Source organism: Lissotriton vulgaris, chromosome 10, assembly GCF_964263255.1.
Source record: "Lissotriton vulgaris chromosome 10, aLisVul1.2, whole genome shotgun sequence".
NCBI lineage: Eukaryota > Metazoa > Chordata > Amphibia > Caudata > Salamandridae > Lissotriton > Lissotriton vulgaris.
In genome coordinates this window covers 546,086,486-546,110,307 of record NC_141698.1, presented here as the reverse complement: position 1 = coordinate 546,110,307, position 23,822 = coordinate 546,086,486, and the positions used below count along the sequence as shown (strand labels likewise).

General features: G+C 42.4%; 1 protein-coding gene across 1 annotated transcript in view; it reads left to right on the top strand.

The window, feature by feature from the left end:
- The window catches only part of LOC147688502 (coronin-7-like), a 1,252,182-nt gene that overhangs the window by 1,205,758 nt on the left and 22,602 nt on the right, over nucleotides 1–23,822 (top strand). The window contains exon 29 of the mRNA XM_086941395.1: nucleotides 11,948–12,084. Coding sequence (XP_086797521.1) covers nucleotides 11,948–12,084 — 137 coding nt within the window. The remainder of the gene's footprint in view (nucleotides 1–11,947; nucleotides 12,085–23,822) is intronic.

Sequence of the window (23,822 nt, the reverse complement as noted above, 5' to 3'; positions counted from 1 at the left end):
TAATAGCCAGAAACCGGTCCTTGGATGCTTGAATCCGGTCTAGGAAAGACATGGCTTGGTAGTTCGGGCTGGACTGTACCCATGAGGCACAGGGTCAAGGCTGATTTGCATATAGCCATTGTCTGACCTAGGGTGGTGTGGAGTGCAAAAAAAACGATGGATTTAGGCCCAGATCTTTGTACTGGGGTGAATGTAAGACATTGTTCTACATTCTGTCCATCAACTGTGGTTTTTGCTATATTAGCCTCCAGCACATGATTGAAAAGCTGCGTCAAGACGGGAATGATCTTTTCTCCCAAGATCTTATACATTTATGCTGGAAGGCCATCAGGGCCAGCCGCTTTCCCCGATTTAGAACGCTGGATAGCTTCTCTAACCTCTATTTGAGTAAAGGCTTGTTCCAAATGTCGCTGTTGATTCTGTTCTAAAGACATGAGGGGGATATCCCTTAACCAAATTTGAACACTAGCGACCTCCACATTTTTGTCCTTACAGTATATGTCTTGGAAATACCTCTGAAAGGCCTGACTAATACCCTGGTCTGTACAGAAAGTCTCATCTCCACTGATGATTTCATTAATCTGATTTCTTGCCCTATCAGACTTAGCTTTCCAGGCAAGGAGTTTACCCACGCCTTCACCGTATTCAAAATGGGCGATTTTACTGGCCTCGCACCTACGTATAAGCTTGGACTGAAGTACACATTCTAATTGCCCTTTTAAATCATCCCTTTGAGCTTTCCACTCTTGATGAGCTTCAGTCGAAGCTAACGGGATTGTAATGGCATGTAGCTCTTTCAACTTCCCTTCGATGGAGGATACTTCCTCCCTGTATTTCTTGCTCCTGAAGCTTGCCCTGCTAGTGATCTGACCCTGCAAGAAAGCCATAAAGGAGTCTCTTTCAGCGAGAGCAGAGGCAAAAGCAGGAGTACGAAGTTACCAAGGCTGGAGTGGGCGGAAAGGGGGCTACTGATATATCAAAGCAAGACAGTGAAGGCGCTCTGTTGAGTGTAAGGGGGTCAGTCGCCCTTGCAGTGCGGTACACTGGGGAATTAAAGCCTCTCCTTAGTACACAGGTTACTTCTTCAGCCCCTGCAACTCCTCAGATAGATGTAGAAGTAAAACAAAAGAAACCAGCGAGAGGGGTTATAAAAGGCTCTAAGAAAGCTAATCCAATTAGCAAAAGGGTAAAAAAACGCTGTTGAGACAACAAATATTGGAAAGGATTCCCCCGGGGGAGTGGTATCACAAGGCCTCACTGCAGCTGAGCTCTTTTCTTCTTCATGTGAGGCAGTGTCGGCAATAGCAGAGAGATCTAAGTATACTAGTGACGACTCTGCTTTCCAGGTCGATCCGGTGAAAGGGAAGTCTATTAGACTGAAGAAGCAACGGGGTAAGGCGGTTAGCAGTGTGGTTAAGGTGATTCCCTCATTGCGCTCCTACTTCAGAGTACAGCCGGAAGTGCTGGTAATTGATACACACCCGAAACTAGCGGGCCAGGTTTCTGCAAGTTATTCTACCTCTATTCTATTATCTATGCCATCAGGCACTCCTCCAGGCACTATCATAGAGATGGAGTCTGGGACCAAACTAGGAAAAACAACAGACACGGACACATTGGCACCAGTTGTTCAAGACCTTCAAATATCAGCAGGTTTGATTGGAAGATATTGGGGGACCTTTAGAAAACTTGTGTGCTCCTAAAGATGATCCTTTGCTCGACGCCCTTTGTTTAACACAACCAGTTTCAGGAGTTTCAGGAGTGTCATTTAATAGCACTGTAGAGGTTCCAGAAAGTGACTCCCCCACAGAACAACTGGCACACCAGTCCTCCTCTTTGCCCACAGGTTTGGAGGGTCTCTTCATCGCACTAACGGAGGATATAAAGAAAGGTTTCGCTACATCTACAGCAAACCAGGGGGAGATCAGAAACTATTGCGAATGACTGGAAAAAAAAGTCGATCTCATAAATTCCAAAACTGTGATTTTAGAGAAAACAGTGGGGAAAATTAAAGATTTGGGTCAGGTAGAATCGGAAATTGTACTTCTAAAAACAGAGGACCAGGATCTTCAAGACAGGGTGGAGAGACTAGAGAACAACGCGCGCAGAAATAATGTACGCCTTCTGAACATACCTGAAGGAAGCGAAGGTTCAGATATCCCGGCGTACGTTGTTTCTCTGCTCAAGACCTCCTTACAGCTCGAACTCTCTGAAGATAACTAAGTCAAGATGTCCAAAAAGTACATACGGATCCGTTCCGGAGGAATCCTAACAGATCTAAACCTAGAAAGATCCTCATCAACTTCCTTACATTTGCTTTGAAAGATAAGATCTTAAATCTATCACTAAAGTCTAAATCAGTGCAGGCGAAGGACCTTTCATTTGAGATTCGGTCAGATCTCTCAAAGTGTACTGCAATGGGAGTTGGGCAAGAGGCTAGAAGAGTTTAAAAAGCTAGAAGGGTAGCACGATTAAGATTTCCGGCCTTTTTAAAAGTGATGTACAACAATAAAATGTACAACATAAGGTCGGTACAGGAAGCAGATGAACTGCTGAGCAACATCAGTAAGGGAAGTTAATAGTGGGCCCAAAGTATATTGTAGGCAGCGAGGGGATACTCTCCCCCCCACAGGGCAGTATATAGTAATGAGATCTTTAAAAACTTGCAGCCTGGTGGTGAACACCCCCCTTCTGATTGTCTTAACATATACATAGTCTTTTTTTCTTCTTTCTCCAGCCCTCAGTATTTTCTTCTCATGTTTTTTTTAGGTGTCACGTGAGTTTTGTATATTAAGATGGCGGTGGCGCAGTTATCTCCAGAACGCAATTGCTGGACTCCATCTGTCCAGATAATTGGGGTATGGGTTCCTAAGGTGAGGAGAGAGGGGGTGAGGCACGGGGTAGGGGATGGGTTAGGGTGTAGCAGGGAAAGAGAAAAAAATTAAAAAATTAATCCTCGTTCGTAGTTTTTCTTTTTTTTTTTTTCTTTTTTTTTTTTTTAGATGTACTCATGTTGAGGTTTTGGAGCTAGGCTGGAATAACTGCTGGTATTGGTTACTATATATTCAAACCTCTGTTTTTAGGATGTACTTCTCAATCGGAGTAACATGAGTTCTATACAGATTCTGTCTTGGAATATTAATGGTCTGCGAACTAGACCTAGAAGGAATAGGATTGTGCAGTATCTTCAAGATACTTCAGCTCAGATCTTGATCCTTCAAGAAACACATATGTTAAAGGAAGAGATATGTTCTCTCCTTAAAAACAAAAGATGGGTCGGTTCATATATATGTACGAACCAGACAGCCAACGTTAGAGGTGTACTCATCATTTTTAAGAAATCATACCAAGCTCAAGTTGTACAACATTTGGTTGACCCAGGTGGCAGATGGGTCATTGTCAAAGTTAAGATGATGGAGTCCGTGTTTACGTTGGTTGGCTATTATGGACCTAACCATGATGACCCTTCAATACTTAAGACCATCTTTTCCCACTTATTGGACTTCCTGAGCCAATAATTATGGCCGGAGACTTTAATGTTATCTTAAACCCGGACTTAGATAAAACTCCAAATAGTAGAGCGGTAGTCCCTGCAAAATCACGTATTTTTCTTTTAGAGTCGATGCAGCAGTATGGTCTTTTTGACATATGGAGAGATATAGATCAGGCTTGCAGCAAGGGGTATCATTTAAAAACTTTAAACATTGACATCAATCCAGAATTGATTACATCTTGATAAGTAACTAACTTAGAGATAGGGTCAATAATATTACTTTTTTGGCCAATCATCTATCAGACCACTCAGGGGTTCTCCTATCTCTGGATATTTTAACTGCAGCGCCCACTCGGACATGGTCATTTGACCGATCACTACTCTTGATGGAGGAAGAGAAAATGTTTTCGCTACAAGAAACCGAATGGTTCTTTGAAGCAAACTTGGCACACACACCACTTCTTGAATTAGTTTACGCGGGCTCACGGCGCTTCTGCAGTCCGTCTCTTCCCTCACCAGTCTGCACTGCCTGTGGCGATACTCTCCTTTCTTCGTACAGGAACTCGAATTGGGGACCACCAGCAACCGCTGCAAGCACTGCTTGGATCGCGACCAATTCCCTTCCCTATTCACGTTGCATCATCAGCACGAGCAGGCCCAGTTCGGGGCCACTCCCAGAGCCGCAGTCAAGTCGAAGAAGCAGCACCTCCTGTCACCACTCTCTCCCTGGCTGTACCACCACTAGTCTTCTCTGCTGGGGCAGGTGGTGCCTGCCGACACCGCCCTATCCTTGCGGTAGACCGGGCCCGATGCCGGGCGCTCCCCAGGCCTCCGAATGCAACGCCACTCGCCTCTTCTCTTACCGGGTGACTTGCTTGTGGCAACTTCCTCCGTTTCGCGTCACCACACAAAAGTGGTGCGACGTGCGCTTCCATCTGCTGTTGGTTCCCACTCGTGCAGCGGCCGTATCCGCCTCATGGGTGAGTCAGCAGGCTTCACCCAAGTCGCGCGTCTCAAGCCAGAGTACGATGTCTGACTCCAAGCGCTCAGGCAATTGTCCCCCTCCCGTTATCTTCCCTCCAAAGGGTTCCTGGGGACTCACCCATCGATCCAACATGGCTCGGCACTATGGATGCTGCTTCTATATCTGAGAAATTAACCGGATAAAGGGAATCAGTGGCGGAGTGAACTCTGAACGCATCCATTATTTTGCCACTGCAGGCCACACCCCATCAACAGCGCTTGACGTAGGCATGTGAGAGTTGCATGAAGGGATCTAACCCAGCGACCTAACAGTGTACATCACAGCTACAGGTGACATGTCTACTAGCAGGTTGTCTTTATCCATATCTGTATGGACTAAAGCTGCTTCAAGATTCCTTGTATCCTGTGCTTCATTCATACTGTTCTACTTTGTTAGTGAATGTTAATGCCACTTCAGGCTTTCTTTGGTGTTCACAACCTTTAGATAAGACTGTGTAGTTAGAGAAGCCTAGAAGAGTGTTTGTGAGTGTACTTGGGTTTGAAAAATGTTCCTACAAAAAAGGAGGCACCTTACATGGCCCTTGCACAATGTTGTTCAACCAAGTTTACTATGCAGGGTAGTAATTCCTACCTTTTATAGCAAATATATCTATGAAATCTTACTTACTCTGCTCATGTAAGTATAAAAATGTAAGTTAAGAAGTTCCTTCGTTTTGGAGGTGTAGTGAAATGCAGGTCCTTGTCCTCGAGTTTGTGATTAATTTAAACTATGTGAACAAGAGGGAACTCCCAGCCCAATGTTGGGTGCCATGTTGATATTCTGCAGAAGAGTGGTGCAAATGATCAACTCACAGTGAAGCTGCATAAGCTGTGAGTGAGTGGACATAACTAGTCTACAGGGTTGACAGCAGTTTTGTGCCCAGGGATCTCAGGTAGAACAAACTAAGTTTTAAGAGATGTGCTACTGCTTGTAGAAATGCTCTTACATGCATTTCTGTAGGTATGGGAATATCTGTTTTTAATCCAAATTGTCCCTCAAGGTTCACCTCCTTCTGGGCAGTGACTCCAACTCATAAAGTAGCAGTCAGTCTTTATCCCAGAACAAAAATAATAATCGGGGAAACAATAAATTATGTTCAAGATATACATAGCTGCCAAGGTTTCAGATTGCGTATGTATGACATTTTTAATATTTTCAGTGTAATTATGAGTGACATTCAATAACTATGAGTGACATTTTCTTGCGAGCAAAAAATCAAGCAATGAAGATGAGGGAAAAAGATCCACTGGAAAGCACAAGAAATGGAAGGGCACTAGTGCCCTTGTAATCTGATGGTAGTTAGATAAATATGTATCCATGATATTAACAGCCTACAGGATTGGTGATGCGAGCTTAAGCAGTAGGAAAAAATATCTTCTAAATTTGCAAATATGAACTGTAGCATAAAGTACAAACATAGCTGCATTGCTGAATTCGATTATCTAGATTGTTTTATTTACGTCCAGGAGCCGGGTGCACACACGTGAAGGCCAAGGAGTGTGTCCTGCTCTCTGATATGTAATCTAATGGGTGTCGAGGTTGCATCCGCCCCCACTCTCATTGCTGTGACAGTACCAGACTCTGGCAGCCAGTCCCAGTCACTGTCAGCTGAGGGTGGACTGCTGCCCAGCCGCCTTGGCACTAGCGCAGCCAGAGGAGGAGCAGTCAAAGTAAACGCTCAGGCTGACCCTGTAAAGTTAAATATATTTGAAATCTAAAAAGGTCCGATATTACAGACCTGAAAGTGTGAGGACCGTGGCAACCACCAGTCTTCAGCAGCCCGGTCCGGTCGAGGGGCTGCTGGTTATCATGATGAGAGGCACTGGTGGCATGGGGCATCATGATGAGAGGCACTGGCGGCACAGGGAGGGAAGGGGATATCCTGATGCTGATGGGAGGCACTGGGGTGAAGGGGGCATCATGATGAGTCACTGGCGGCACAGGGGTGAAGGGGGCATCATGATAGGCACTGGTGGCATGGGGCGTCATGAGGAGAGGCACTGGCGGCACAGGGGGTGAAGGGTGCATCATGATGAGGCACTGGCGGCACAAGGCGGGGGGCATTATGATGAAAGGCACTGGCAGCACAGGCAGCAGGCGGACTCCAAAACTAAACTTTAGAATCATAACTGCCGCCCGCTCACGCTTCGTGAAGCGTGATGGAGTCCTGGCTATGGGTATGCCAAGAACAACCAGAGATGGTGACTTTTTGTTTTTCACCTTCTCCGCAAGATAAGTGGGGTGCTATATATAATTTGTAAATGATGCGGCTGGCCTTGACGATGGTGCAGGTCAGAAAGGGGAGTCAATTGAGTTCTATCAGGTGGGTGGTGATGTGATAAGTTTTCTTCTGACCATGGATGAGAATTGCTGCTGAGTGTAAAAAGCACCTAAGGGGTGCCAGTGTGGAGTCTGAGAAACTATATAGTAGGTCGTTACACAATCCACATGCAAGTGTTCTAGGGCTTGAACAGCATTTCTGAAGTCTCTTTCTAGAAGAAACTGAATGATAAAATAGAATCCAAATATTTTGCTAAACTCAAAGTTGAGTGGGAAAAATTGCATGCCATTAGGGCCGTAACTAGGAAAGACTGCCGCAGCAGTGTTCGTGCAGCGAGAATCCTTTTGTCCGGGTTTTCAAAATGGACCTGGAAATTCCACACGCTTGTGCGTGTTCATTTCCTATGGTCCAGTTTGATTGGGCTTTGCGTGCGAGTTGTTTTTTAACAGAACACGCAATGGGCCATAGGTGGTCGCATAGCTCCGCCCATGGCCTATTGGTGTCTGTTACGCGCACCAAAGCCCATATGTTTTCAATTATCGTGCCCAGACACGGGCACGATCATTGAAAACATATGCTTAGCAGTGGCGCTCGCGGGTGTTTTTTTTTTTTTTTCTACAATAGCTTTCAGTGCTGCTTGTTTTTTCTTTTTTTGCTCCTACAAGGGCGATGCGCCTTGAAATATAGAGATACGCTCTCGTCCTAATTTTATTCAATTTGACGGTTTAGAAACACTCTAACATTAGGTTGTCTGCATGCCTGCGAGGAAATAACAATTATTCATATAGGACATGCCACAAAAGGAATTCTACTTGGATGCGTGAGTACTTGGTGAGTTTGCCATCCATCGCATTCTTACTTATATTATCAACCTCTATCGAGTGAAATATTCAGTCAGCCCCACCGGATTCCAATCCATGGCCTGCACATCACTTGGACGGGACCCAGGACGCATCTCGCCAAGAGATACTAAATGACGGTGCCCAGAGCAATGGCCGCCCTGTATAATTATTTGAAACAAATAACTGGTTTTCAAATTTTATGAGCAAGGAGCTGAACTGCTTACTATGTTTTGAAGAAAGGGCTAGAAATGTCCCGCGAGACGTGTCAACATTGACCTGCTGGAAGTGTGGGGACGTTTCTACAGACGCTAAATTCACTCCATTGAGACGAGGGCCTCAGGTACCAATCTTTGCTGTGGCATTTGACTAGACATCCTGTTATTCTGGGTATAGTAATCTCTGTGTGTCTAACTACATGAAATAAAAAAATGTACTTGGAATTTGTTCCCCCAACTAGTTTCGCGCACTTTAAACTTCATACCAATGCGTTCCTATATGCATCTTTGTGCAATAATTGTTCACACTGGTGCAACAAGTGCAAATTATCTTTTTACTCGCTTGCATGACACATTAATTCTAAAGACCGACTTAGTCAAAGAGCTGACCTCCGCACCAGGGCATCACCCTGCCTGCTTATCCCTGCGTATGCATCGAAAAATGAATTAGAACAATCCATTAGCAGAGTTCAGACAGGTGCATCTCTGCTCAGGCAGAAGGAGCGCTCTTGTCAGACATCACAGGCACTGTTTTTAGTGGCACCGTTTCAGCCCTTGACAGGTCAGTAAGATGCCATTGACGCTTAATCTCTAAAAAAAAAAATAGGCCGATGGTACAGTTACTGTAGGTGGTGGATGACCTCGTTTCTGAGGGTCAAGGGCAGCATCAAGTATGGCCTTTCTTGCCCAAGATGCCGGGTGGGAACACTAACCACCAGCACAGAAGGCCCCAGGGAGAGGGCGTCACGTGACAACAATCCACCGGTCACCATTCCATTTGCGGACTTCCGGTAACCGCTGACTGCCCCACGACGAGAGAGAAGGCCTCCCCTGCTCGAGGAGGATGAACCGCCATGCCAACCCATCTTGCACCACCAGAGCGACAGGCCGGGTTGTACCCCTGCGCCGTCAGCTAGAAACATTTCTCAAATACCACGAAACATTTGAAAAGTCTGTATGTATCATTCCTGAAGAAACCTGGAATGACGACAAGATGTCTCATCTCGAAAATTAGGACTGTTTTACAAAGTTCTTGTTGTATCAAACCGTGCACATCCAATAGTTCACGCCTGTCCCGGGGAGGTGATCTCTGCGCCTAGTTTGCAGCTCTGCAGACTTCTCAGCGGCTCTAGCCACGGTTTCCAAGCAGCGCAATGTGCTCGACATGTGAGTACAACAAGTAATTTATTCAAGAGGGGGGAGGGGGAGGGGGGGGGAGTAATGCTCCCCAGGTGGTCTCCGCTGCCAGACTTCTGTCCGCTCATCCTGGGGGAGGGGTCAGGAAAACACAGTCTGTGAGCCCAGGGTTACAGAGTGAACAAGAGCGCTGTGACCTCACCCTTCTAATAAGGCTTCCCTGAAGGGACCAGACTGGTGACCGCTCACCTAGGGGTCATGTCCGCCGTCTGTGTGCTCAGGGTCACACAGTGAACAGCAGGAAGAGCGCCGTGACCGCACCCTCTAGAAAGGCTTGACTAAAAAGACTGGGGTCCATTGGCTTGGACAAATCAGATGCTGCACTTTAACATTGCTCCTCCGTGTCCACTTCATGCCCTGCACCCACACAGCAACACTTACGCATACACAGCGGCACTTACAGCCACAAAGCGCCACTTACACCCACAGCGGCACTTACACATACACAGCTGCACATAAACCCACAGCGACGTATACACCCACACAGTGGCTCTTGCACATACACAGCGGCACTTACACACACACACAGCGGCACTTACACCAACACAGCGGCACTTACACCCACACAGCGGCACTTACACCCACACAGCGGCACTTACACCCACACAGGGGCACTTACACCCACACAGGGGCACTTGCACCCACACAGGGGCACTTGCACCCACACAGGGGCACTTGCACCCACAGAGCGGCACTTGCACCCACACAGCGGCACTTGCACCCATACCAGCGGCACGTGACAAGGGTGCCACAGTTGGTCACCTTTCTTATTCGCAAACCCCCTTGCGCATCTGTCTTCAAGATGCATGCACAAATGACGTATCTTTATTTTTATTATATTTATTATTATTACTATTGTATTATTATTAGAATCACTAATAATATTAATATAACATATTTAAACATAGCTTTTTGTATACCACATCTGCACTTTAAGGCGCTATATCAAATGCACGCTTCCAAGTAATGATGTTGTTATTACAGATATATAATAAATCGCTCCAAGTTTGCCGATGGAAGGCTGAGCCTGCCTGGTAGGGTTAGGTTGTGTCTGTTCCTGCGTGTGCATAGGCAGTGCCACTTTTCCTCGTGTTTGCGGTTGTTGCTATTCTCTGGTCTGTCACCAATTTGACCCGGTTGAAATGCGTAGATGTGGGGGCACCTGTTTATAAATCATCACTCTCCGTTCTAGACACGCTGCCTTTGTGGTGTGCAGACCACTGTATCCGGCATCAGGTACAATTCTTGCTTTGTGGTTTTCATCTCTTGAAATAGGGGGGTTGCAAAACACCCACTAAAGGCGGATTCAGACGCCTTCGCCTTTCCACCCTTCTGAGGTTGAACGGGTAATGCACACAACCCACAGTGCAGCAACAATTCGCCACAATATTTTGTATACAATTAAACCACTAAGCGTGTCCGACAATTGAATGGGTTTGTGGGGTCCCGTTTGTGTTGCGTGCATTCTTATGCGTTGTTCGTGTCGTCAATGTGTTGTCCTATATGTAAGGAATATACAATTGTAGAAAATAAATTGTGTCTGACAAGCACTGTAACCGTAAAGGTATAGTTCTATTCTATTCTATTCTGGATTTGGTAAAGCGCAACAGCTACCCCGGCAAAGGGGTGTCCCGGCGCTAAGAACAGACACACTACTCCGAGGTGGGGGGGAGGGGGAAACTAGGCGGCGGGGAAGAGGTGAGTCTTGATTGCTTTACGGAAAGCAGGGAGGGAGTCGATAGTGCGAATGCTAAGGGGGAGATCGTTCCACAGTTTGGGGCCAAGGACCCCAAAGGAGCGGCCTCCAGTTCGGCAGAGTCGAAACCTAGGGATTGACAGAAGGAGTTGGTTGGCAGAGCGAAGAGCACGACCAGGAACGTAAGGTTGGACAAGGCTTCGAAGCAGAGGGGGGCTTCCCAGTTTCACGATTTTAAAGATCATGACTAAGGCCACACCCCACAGATCTCCTACAAAAGCCCTATATAGCTAATATAGTGCCCATTTGTTTGCAAAGAAATTGGTTTCTAGGGTAACAAGCATTTACAATGCAATAGGTCTCGCATTATTAAAGTTTGAACTATTGCATTGTAAATGACAATGTATTTTATTAATTTGTTTTTAAAACCTGCAATCAGTGCATAAACCCACACTTTGAACGTATAGTCCTTGCTTACGATGAGCAAGGCTGGCAGTAAAAGAGACTGCCAGCCTTGCTTCTCATAAGCATGGACTAAAAGTACAAAGTGCTTGTTTACGCACTGATGCAAATGAATAAAATGCATTGCCATTTACAATGCCAATAGCTCAAACTTTAATAATGCCAGACCTATTGCATTGTAAATGCTTGTTTAAATAGCTTGCCAGTTTGACCTACTTCTGCTCTTCGATGGTGATGTTTGAAGAGGGAACATTGCTTTAGACATGGGACTTCCTTAATGTTTTGGAAAATCCACCTATCTTCATGAGTATAAACCTTCATGTTTTCACTTTCTATATATTGTTAACTAAGCTGAACCTAATACTACTTTAACACTCACCTTTGTGTTACAATAAGCGTGTATCCTTGTTCCCTCTCCCCACAAAGGCAGCTAGACCTACCTGTGAAGTGACTGAACTAGATTAGATCGGGCAACCCAGTTTATTACACAAGTAGGAAGATTTTAATTCTTGAAGTTACTTCTTTAAAAAGAGTTTTAATAACAGTCATTGTAATGTTTAACTGGGTGAACTCAAAATTCTATGCCTTTTAGGGCATACACTGCTTCATATAATTAACAATGTCAATATGTTTTGTGGCGCATAACTAGGGCTTCTGAAATTATTTGTGTTTTTTCATTCCCTATTGTGTCTAAGATTTAGCTGACCGCCTTCTTACCTCCTGTGTGTTTCTCTTAGCTAGTCGAGCGGCAGCAGATGCCCGTGGCCGGGCTGGGCACAAGTCGGCTGCTGCCTCCAGCCTGTCTGGAATCAGCCTTCAAGAAGCGCAACAGATACTGAATGTCTCCAAACTCAGCCCAGAAGACATACAGAAGGTGAGGTCATACAATGTCTTGAAACTCTAGAACACTTTCAGAAGGCAAGCTTAGGCAGTGTCTCGCAGTTCTAGATCTTGTTACGTAGGTTATCACAGGTAGAAGGCTGATAGTGTAGAAAACATACAGAGCAGGAATTTGGGCCGTGGCTTGATATTCTAAAGAACAATTAGGACCCCAGAGTGGTTCAATGTAGCTTGCCATTTCTCTTAGATAGCTTGAGAAATACCTGACATTTTATCAAATGGTGCCTTGCATGCTGGGACTTTAGGCCCATAATTTTAATGGTAAGACCAGAGCTGATTAAGGATGTCTTTCATTCCATGGGTCCTGTGGAACTTGTGGGTAAAATGTTCCAGAGCTCATTCAGTACAGAGCGTTGAGGCCATGACCATATGTGAATGCACCATGGTTTGACTTTATAGACACATTCAACTAGTGAGGATAGCTATTCGTTTCATATTCCAGAGTTCATCTAGAATGGAGCTGCGGTAGAATCACAGTAGTTTGATAACCTAGAGCATGTCTGAAGACTAACTGACAGGAACATGATATTGTAAAATACGTTCCTGAGGCGAGGTCATTGTTGTAGAATACCTTCAGAAAGTAAGCTCACCGTGGATAGAAACTCTAAAACTTGCATAAAATGGAAACTCGACCAGTGACTGGAGGTGAGCTCAGAGTTATTGGATATTATGGACCACCTTGAGAAGGCAAGTCCCCTCATTGACAGGATATTTTAGAACACACTTAGTAATCGAGCTACCATTGGGCTGATATTCTAGAGCACATTGGGTAAATATAGACTTTGCTTTGATATGGCAAAATACATTCAAGATGGTCAGCTTGGAGCAGTAGGGAACATTCCAGAGCTAAAATGCACTCCTGGCCATGCTTTGCATGCACAACGTACATCCTTCACCTCCAAATGTGTCCGCCAACCTGGGTGGAATCTTAACTCTGCTAATGTCCTGTTTTCAACATCACTATATACTTTTATAAAGGCAATACCATAAACATCCTGTTTTTAAAATTTATTTTTTACCTTTTTCTTTTTTTGGGCAAACATTTTATGCCTCAGAGGCCCGAGTCCAGGCGGTCAGAGTTTTGATGATGATTTGGTGTTTTCAATCTTACCAGGTCACCTTAAATTTTTCCTGGCACTTGCGCTCTTCTCTCTCTTTCAAATGGCCCTGACTTGTCCATTTCTAGTGTTCTCTCTCCACTCATTTCTTGCTTATTATTGAGATAAGCTGTCATAGGGCCCAACAACCAGAGCTTGCCTTCCATTGTGTGAAGCTAGTTACTACTTCTGACGTTCTTTTTAGCCTCAAATTCCAGTATAGCCGGGAGGCAGCTCCTCTGCCAATTCTGTTCTGCTTAAGTCTGCCTAACACGTCTTCCACAAAAATGACTTGATCTCTCTAGGTTATGTTATAGGGTCAAGTGGAGAGAGGTTCACAAGCTTCAGTCTTCTGAAAAACTGTATTCAAGTACCACCTAGTGTCGTGTTCTTATCTAGGACCCTAATTCGATATTCCCGATGTATGCCCTTATGAGGTTATAATCAATAATGTCCTGAGAAAGGCATAAGAATCAGATTCATATTCAGTAATAGCCCATGCAATCCAAAGCACAGCAAGGCTACTCCCATCGACTCCTAGAAAGCACAATGCGTTCTTTAAACAAACCAAGCCTCCAGCAGCCCGGGAAACCCCCCCCCTGCTTTTGTTTTGATTTGAACAAGAACTTCTGAAGTCCTGCAAGAACTGTTAGTTCTTGGTGACATCTTATGTCCAACCTTACGTCAAACCCGGCACCTTTCAGGTATAAAATACCAACAGTTGCCTTAAGCAAAGACACGGTGGTTTGGAGCAGAGCAGCCATCTACTTGCCCGAGAGCCCAGCTGATGCGAGTGCCCGCGGAAGCCGCCCCTCCTGTTTGACGCACTGAGAGAGAAGCTGTCTTTTTCTCCAGCTGAGAAAATCCAGCTCCGGTGTTTCCAGCCTACCCTTGCGGGTTGCTGGAATATCGAGTCCTGAGGAAAGAGATACCAGACCTCCCACATTCTATTACCAAGGTACGAAGCTGACTAAACCCTTAAAGAGAATTCTTGATGCAGATTCTTGGCAAAATTATCTTAACCACCTTAACCTAACATCGCTACTTACTTGTCCCTTCCCACATATCAGGCTTAGGTCAGGTACACCGGGGTAGGCGTAGTTAGAAGCACCAGCTGAGCCTTTTAGTCAATGTATTTGTGTATGTATATATTTTATCCGTTTTAAAGTATCATATGGCTAAGAAACCATATCAATGCTTTTACAGTATTATTTCATAATACTACTTTTATTGTACGCACTTTACTTTACTCTAAGTATTGCAATTGTGGCAATTCACTTCTCTTGTATGAGAAAGAAGACTGCTCAATAAATAACACCTTTTTATTGAAAACGCCTGTCTCTCTATTTCTCTGCACTCTGGTGAAACTAAGTATGCACTGCTGACTGAGTGAAATATCTGTCTATTGTTTTCACACGACTCTAGAGATATACTCTTATTCTGACGGAGCAAAGTTGTCATGTTTATGCGGTTGTCGGAAACTGAATCCCTTCTTGTCTGAGCCAGGGAAGGTTATCCATCCCTCTTCATTCAAGAAAGTTTCCAGTGACCTCTGAGCTAGCTGGCGCAAACCTAAATTAAGTTTAACATAGTCAGTAGAGACCTAGATGACCTCAGTCCTACGTCTACACTGCTGTTTGTTATTCCATTGCTCAGAGCCTATTGGGAAAATAGAAACTACACTACACTAGGACCTAGAGCTTCTGTGATGAAGCTGCATGCCACTAAGATGAGACCTGATATAACCTCTCCTCCATCAAAAAAGCTAAATCAAAGGGCAGAAAATAATCCAAAACAATTAAACATACATATTTCCAACTTATGATATATGATACTTATGATATACTTAGGCCATTGTATGCATTTTTCAAATTGCTTGAGTTAGCTGGAATCACACTAGAACTGGTTTTCCTCTTCACGCTCGCAGGACTGTTTCAACCATTACCACATGATGCAGTGTTGTGTGTGTGCGCACACGTGTGTGTGTATGTGTGTTTTTAGTTTAAAAAATATATATTTCTGTATGTCATAAAAGGATTGTGTTGGGGTGGTAGGAGGCAGCATGGAGAGAAGGTTGGGTACGAATAGAGGAATTAGATACATGGATGAAAATGGGAACCAAGTGGGTAGAGTAGGCAGCAACAGAAGAGAAGTCAAGGCGTAGAGACGGTAGCAGTCAATGAGTGAAAGCAAGGGAGGATGGGAAACAGCAGGGTCCATGTCCTAATGTGTCCCTGGTTTAATTGGGATTAGCTGAGGAGCCATCTTTATTCTGTTCTGTGCCACTCACCTGGACTTGCTGTTCCCTGGCTGTATTGTGCGAGTGAACTACTCATTGCTGCCTGCTTTCTGCGCTGTCAAAGAGGAACGACCAACTCTCCGCGTTCCGTGGTGCCGCCTCCCCGAGGACTCGCTGGTGTGAGCGAGAGCTGCAGTCGGCACGCTCTGTTCTACGCTCCCAGCTTGAGTCCATAGGGTCGAGGCCAGGGCGGAATAACACATCTAGCCCGGGGGACTGCGAGGACCAGCAACCCCTGCCTGGATCAGCTGGTTCCTCTTCCCCCAGGCGACACGCCCACGGACACGCCCACCAGCGATACGTATAAAAATAACATCTAGTCCCCCGCGACGCGGGACGCGCGCGGGACTAAGCGCGGAGCTAAGCCCGGGCAAAGGGCGGGCCGTCTGTGGCCGTCCGAGGACGTACTAGGATGGGACGGGCCACCCCACCAACATCTGCTCCTGATAAGTAAGGCTAAATTGTAATTGTACTCATAAACTGAGCCAATTTCTGTTCCCCAAGTACGAGGGAATAGAAGCTCGATAGTAACAACAGATTTTTCGTAAAAGGAAATGGGGCTTAAAAAACTACGATCACGGACTATCTTCATGAAACGTATGGGCACTGAGGATGCCGTACGGAAAACTACAGACAAATCAATAAAACAAGGTCGCATAACGAGGACCCCGGCTATCAGTGAATATTTCTCTGCTCTAACATCTAAAGATGAAATTGACAAGAAAATTATAGAGACAGAAACGATAACCAATTCAGTAATACCCAAAGGGTCAGAAGTATGCATTGAAACTACATCTGGACCAAATCTAAATCTAAATCTGAGTAATTTGGTTTCTGACAACAAACAAAAATCTATTAATTCCTCTAATAATCTACAATCCCAGGATCAAGAGGAGATTCATTTAATATCCTCTACACCTAAAAAAAGCTTTGGAAATACATGTCAACTAGAAGAACTTTGTGCAAATAAATCAAAGATATCAGAAAATCAACCAGAGCTTAAAATAACAAATAGTCCTCCTCTGTTAAAAAAACCCAGCACAACCTTTTGCACTTGAATCATCTGTAGACCCTTTCAATATAAAAACCAACTATTCAGCTAACATTGCTACACCAATGTCAAAGGCCCTCTTCTCGCTACATGAAATACTAGAGTCGGTCCTTTCCTTTCTGGGAAATATATTAGAAAATTCGGACCAAACCTTGGACGTTCAAATTGGAATCCTTAGGCATCTAGTTGAGGAAAAGAAGAAAAGAAAAGAACTCCCTGAAATGGAAAAAAACATTCGACACCTAACAATAATGAACTACAAAAGAACAATACAAGTAATTACAACATTGAAAAGGAGACACTAAAATACGACTGTGGTACTCAGACATCAGATGTACCAAAACGAAAAAAGGGAAAGCTAGAAAGTCAACATGAAACACCAATATTCTCCTTAAAAAAACTTTTTACGGAAAAACCCCTAAGTGAAAGGCAATATCCAATTTTCACAAAAGCAATCAAATCAAATACACCAAAAAACAATGATATGGTTGAAAATACTCAAGAAGTCAGCCTTAATAATACATTAGAAAGTGAAAAGGGTGAAAAAACTAACAAAAAGATAGAAACTGAGCAAGTTGAAGGAAAAAGAAAGAGGAAAAAGCCACTAAGACGTATCCATAAAAAGAAAAACCGTAAGTTGAAATTCCAAAAGTTTATAACTGTCAATAAAACACAAGAAGTACAAGAAGCTTAATCTGTAAAGTCTAGACCGATTGAAAATATGGAAACCAGCTATAAAAAAAGAGAAGAGAAATTACAATCATTAGATCCGACAGCAAAAGAATTCCATCCATACAAGCTCTTTGAAAAATCAGTACACCAAAACACATGTGAAAGAAACAATGAAGGAAAAAACCATCATGGAACAGGAATGTCATACTCCAAAACATTACAACTTGAAGAACTTTTTCCAACAGATACGGTACCTCTCAATAGAAGAAGGGTCATCAACCTCCTTCACCATATAAAGCCATTGGAATCCCTGAACAGCAATGAAATAGATTTAGTAATTTTTCCGCAACAAGACAACAATAAAATAGTAACAGTAACCTTTTGGTCATATGTTATTCCTGGGATCATACTCAATGAAAAAGAGACATTACACAAACATGGATACGATGTTATCGTAAGAATGAATCCAAAGGAAAACAGAATCCCCACAGGGTACGATGAACAAATACGATCAATCTCTAACTCTCAATATAAAAATCGTCTTGGACATATTGACATGACTAGAGCGAAGAACTCAGGAACTAATCATTCAGGGAAAGACATTCTAAAAATAAAAGTGGAAAATGGAGAAAGGGCAGTATGGCACCAAGATTTAAAAGGAAAAGACTACAGTGAATGTTTAAAATCATGGTCATGGGTATCCGAGAACTTGAATAGTAATACACTTTCTACATGTCTAGGACAATCTGTTTAGCAATGGTCTAAAAATAATATTGTGGAATATGGCGGGAAAAACTAAGACCAAATTGACGGAAGCCATAAGTAACCATCCAGATATCTTGATGCTACAAGAAACCTGGGCAACTGAATCATTTTCCCAGAAAAGCTATTATGTTTACGACATCCCAGCCAAAGCCACCAATCGGGGCCACGCAAAAGGTGGTTTGGCCATTTTACTGAGGGAGGAATACTTGTGGGGCCAGGAAGTTATTCAGACTAAATCATACTACCTGCAATGCATAAAGGTCTTTTTAAAAACACATAATGCAGCATCCGAAAAGGCAATCTTGCTTTTCAATGTATATGCCCCTCCCGGCAAGAATCAAGATATCACATTTCTGGAGATTATGGAAACCATTACGCAGATAGTAGAAGATCAATTACATATTTCATACATAATAACAGGTGATCTAAATGGCAAAATCTCTAATTTAGAAATTAGTAAATGGGCTCAACTATATAATGAGGAATCTGTCGAACTCTCAGCCCCACAATTCCCTAAAGGTTCAAAATCTGATAAAAGAGGAAAACTTTTATTATCAACATTACCTACCCTAAATGGAGTAATTCTGAATGGTAATACAGAAGGTGATATCCCGGCATCATACACCAGACGGGGCAACGGAAGCTTATCCATTATTGACTACATCATCTGCAGCATGAATCTATCGGAGACTGCCACACACTTACAAGTAAAGCTAAGTCAAGAGAGTGACCATGCGTTGATGAATCTAACCACTGAATGGAGACCTCAAACAGCATCTGATAGGCAGTTAATTTTTCATAGAAGTTCTGTCTTGATAAATAGAGAACAGCGAAGAATTTTCTGGAGCTCTAAAATTCTGGACAGAATATCGACATTGATTGAGCACACTGAACTCCTAGTAAAAACAATCTCGGAAGACCCAATAGAAAATTTTGAACACATAATTAAGGAGCTCAAAAATTTTCTACTAGATAAATTACATCGTGCTTCCTCAGGAGCCAACAGGTGGAATAATCAAAACCTTAACAAAAACAATACACAAAATACCCAAAATTCTATTACGAAGAAAAAATTGAACAAACTTGTACGTGTACAATACATGAACTCTTCTATGTCTACTGAGAAAGAAATCAATAAATTAAAAAATAAACTCAGGAGAGAGAAGCAAAGAAATAAAAAAGAAATTCAAGACCGCAATTGGGTTGACATTCAAGTAGCTGCAAAAGACTCTAATCAACGTAAATATTGGTCCCTCATAGCCAAACTAACAGGGACGAAAAAGAAACTCCAATCAATACCTGTTCCACCAAAGGATTGGGAAACTTATCTTACTGATTTGTACAAAGCAAACCCGATTAGATCAGATGGGAAAAGCCCAGAAAAAAATAAAGGAAAAGTTGACTCACAAACTCTCAGAGTCACAGCTATCTCAGTGGAATAGAATATCAGAAAAGCAAGAAAAACAGGTGCCTCTGGCCCAGACCAGATTCCTATAAAGATTTATCAAGCAAACCCAAGGGAATGGAGCAAGTTGTTATCGGATCTATTTAACTATATCCTTAAAATTGGACAAATTCCAAAATCCTGGCAGGGGAGTACCATCATCCCAATACATAAAAAGGGGAGCAAGACAATTGCAGGAAATTATCGGCAAATCGCACTAATGGACGCTGCAGGAAAAATCTTTGCAGCAGAAGTTCTACAAAGATTTAAAAGATTGGGCTTTCTCACTGGATAAAATTCCAATGTTTCAAGCTGGTTTCAGGCCAAAACATTCAGTTACAGACAATATTGCTATCATCCAAACAATATTAGATAAATATGTAACAGGAAAATCCCAGGCAGTATACGCAGTGTTTATAGATTACTCGACTGCGTTCGATCGTGTTGATCGACCAACTTTATGGCATAAACTCAGGGAACTTGGAATCCCAGAACAATTGCTCCAAACTATAGTGAATCTTCACACCAACACCTGGTGCCAGGTACAAATGGGGGGAGAAAAGGGCTTAACAAAAAGGATAAAAACAGCTGATGGTCTAAAGCAAGGGTGTCTTCTGGCCCCACTACTATTTTCTTTATACCTTAGCGACTTGCCCAAACAATTACAGCAGGGCTCAAGTTTATCCCCAAAAATTGCTAAGCAAAGCATACAAGCACTACTCTATGCTGATGATATAGTGATGCTTGATCTCACTCCCTTCGGTTTGCAAAAATCTCTGGATATTCTTTACAATTACTCAAAAGCAAACTTTTTAATTCCGAACTTAAAGAAAACAAAAATTGTGGTCTTTTCGGGAAAGAAATCTAGTGATAAATACAGTTGGAACCTAGGCGGAGAAAAAATAGAAATAGTGAACGAATATCCTTATCTAGGCAGGATACTATCAAAGAACATCTCAAATGTAAAACAAATAGAAAACTTAATGAAGAAATCTGAAGTACACACTGAGGCCCTCTTAAGACTTTATCGTTCTACTGGGAATCAGCACTTTTCTTCTCTGATAAAAATATATAAAGCAAAAATTCCTCCTGTGCTATCATATGCAACAGAGTATATTCCGATAAAACAGTGGACCTACATGGACCGTAAAGAGGGGAAAATCTTAAAAAGAATAATGAAGGTCTCTGATTCCATACCAGTTCAAGCTCTACGTTTGGAATTCTCGATCACAAGTTCCTACGCCACAGCGGTAGCCAACGTACAGGCGGAGCTACAATCTTCTCCATGCAAAGGAGGGCACATTAAGATACTTACTGAAAAAAGAAATCTTCGATGGTGAAACAAAAAATCAGACTTTTTTAAACAATATGACAACTATATTTCAAATGGCAGAAATTAGCCCGGAAATCTTACGTAGCTGGACAGCAGCCCAAATGAAACTCTTTTTAAAATGCTTCACCCCGAAGTTAAGTTATGAATTAGACTACGAACATTGTAAAAAACTGTCAACATATAAATCCTACGTAGACTCTCTGGAATACAAGCATACTCAACCATATATCGGGTTCTCCCTGACTCACGGTGCAAGGAGGTCAATCACTATGTTAAGACTGGGCATTTTACCCGTACTAACCTATACAGTAAGATGGTTGCTAGGAGGATCGTTGCTATGCCCCCTGTGCGAAGGGGGAGACCAAAACATTGAGCACTTGCTGTTCGTGTGTCCTAATACAAAAGTATCTATCGCACGCACAAGATACCTTGCTCCTATCTATCGCACTTGCAGAATCATCCGAGTGAGTAAACTATTACAGTTGTGTAAACAGCCACCAAATGAATTTGTTTGCTACAATTTCTTTAAATTTTTAAAATCTTTTTTACCATTGTATTGATTAAATGTGAAATTACCTTTTTTATTTCTGTAAATTGTATATTTGTGGTCCTCTGTCGAGTACCAATACAAATAAAAATTTTGACTTTGACTTTTGACTTATTCTGTTCTGAGGTTTTTAATGGCTGCCTCCACTGATATGTTTTTTGAAAGTTGAATATTAGTAAAACTAGGAACTCCAAGTACCAAATGAGCAGTAAGTATTTATCCATTACATGTGCATTTTACTTTGTGTAGGAATAAAGAAAGGAATTGGTATGCCCAACATTGAGCATTACATTACAGCCAAACTTCAGTTGGTGTTTGAACAGATAGTTTATGTACTCAGTCAAACAATTGGTCAATATCGAACAGACATTTGTGTGTACAACAGTATGGATCTGGCCAAAAAATATGTATTTGTGTAAGGAAAATCCTTCATGGAGCTGTGGTATTGATTGATTACATGGTTTCCTTTTTATTATATTTCCTCTCCATTGGCACCACACCAGCATAACCCCAAATTCAAACGAGCTGTGGAATCTGAACATTTGAATTGTGGGAAAGAGGAGTTAAAGGTCTTTGCTAAATATGCTTATGGGTAAGAAGGTGAGAGCAGTGTTTGATATGTGCAATACGTATTTTGGTTTAGATAAGGAAGTTTTAATGGGTGCACAGTAGTGTACAGAGTCGTCACCCCCGCCCCCACCACTATTTCTGGAGGGGGACCGAAGAACGAAGGAGGCTGAGAGGTGTAACCATCTTGTTGCAAAGCATTAGTCACTCGCAATTACAGAAACTGTTGAGGGCTATTTACAAAGGTAGCTTGCACTTGTGAGTAATTTTCATGTTTAATTTACTCTTACACTTTTGAGTTAATTTAAGCTATTCACAAAATCTGAGCGTATAATTACTCAAAAGTGTTGACTGGCATATCTCCACCCTGTGATAAAGTGGTGGAGTCAGATTTACAAGTGTAAGTTACTACTGCCAAAAAAGGAACCGTAGTAAGTCCAGCATCACACATGACACTGACACTGTAACACCCTCCCATAGAAAATAACAGAGCTAGGGACTAAAAATAAAACTCCATTGAAAATAATGTTGAGTACAATAATTTTAAATAGTTAACATTAATAAATAAATATCATTTAATGTTAAAAAAAACTTGATTTAACTATAAAGTATTTCAACAATCTTTTTTTATTTTATAAATGTATTTGACACTAATTTTTATTAAACTGTAATTAAATTAGGTTTATTTCTATGCATCTGTGCATAATCATTGTTTTTTTAATTTGGTCGGAAATGTATATTTTAATGTCAACTATAGAAATATATTTATTTAGTTTATTATTTGCTGGAGCATTTTATTTTATTCTACATATAAAATACTTATATAAAATTAATTTTCATTAATATTTATTATTTTCCCTATACTGTACCATTGAGCAATCTCCTCCCTACTGTGGAGCCCCCCTGGGGTAAAGTATAATGAAATTAAAAAGTTTATCTACCTCTGAGGAAAAAAAATAAAAAATCATTCCAAAACTGGTAGTTGTTATTGATATGAAAAGTACAGTCTCTGCTGGTCAGCTGTTTGAATGGTGTTGAGTGAAAATACTGACATTTAATCAATGATTTGAAAAGCATTGACAATAATAATATTCAATATTTTAATGTTGCTTGTAAAACTACTCTATTCAGCAGCACACTGGCGAATTGCAAAATAGTGATTTTCTTCTCATCCGATGATGGAAGGTTGGGATGGAAAGTTAAAGAAGGGCCCCCAGATTGCAGTATATCATGGTCAGATTTTCAGTTTTAGTTCGGTGTACTGCGTAAAATGCTCAATTTGTATCTCTGTACAGTGTATGTATATGTGTATCTACGTTCCCATACCATAGAACGGAATGCCCTTGAAAGAATATATCCCTGCACACTGCTCTTTTAAATCTTTGTATAGCAACGCTAATTACAATTTTAAATTTACAACCCATGTGTTCCTTGGCCTGCTTTAACACTAAGAACTATTTTCTTCTTTTTTTAAAGCTGTTTATTTTCTCTTAAATTATTGTGCATACCTTATCCTTCAAAAAGTGACTTTTAATTCTGTCACATTAAACCGCCTTATGTTTAACTTGAGACCCCTCCAGCTTCCTCCTGCTCCATTAGTCCACTCTCCACCTGAGGATCTCATCCACTAAAGTCTTCATGAAGTAGAGGAGTTCAAAGGGAAAGTTGGTTGCTCATGCCAGCTTATCCAGTATTGGGGTATCTTTCATAGATTCACATGCCTGAATCATTCCCCGTCGCCGAGGCGGGAGTCCCACGGTACATAAAAAAGCAGTGCCAAGTAGTAGGCCCTAAATACAGGCCTGAGGCCTAGATTGCAGTAGCCTATCTACCTCATTAAGCTGAAAAGACCCAAGTCTTTGCCACAACCAATCGGCTCTCAGCACCCTCTAGAACCCTCCCTGCAGAGGCAGTTCTCCTCAGATTTTCACCGCACG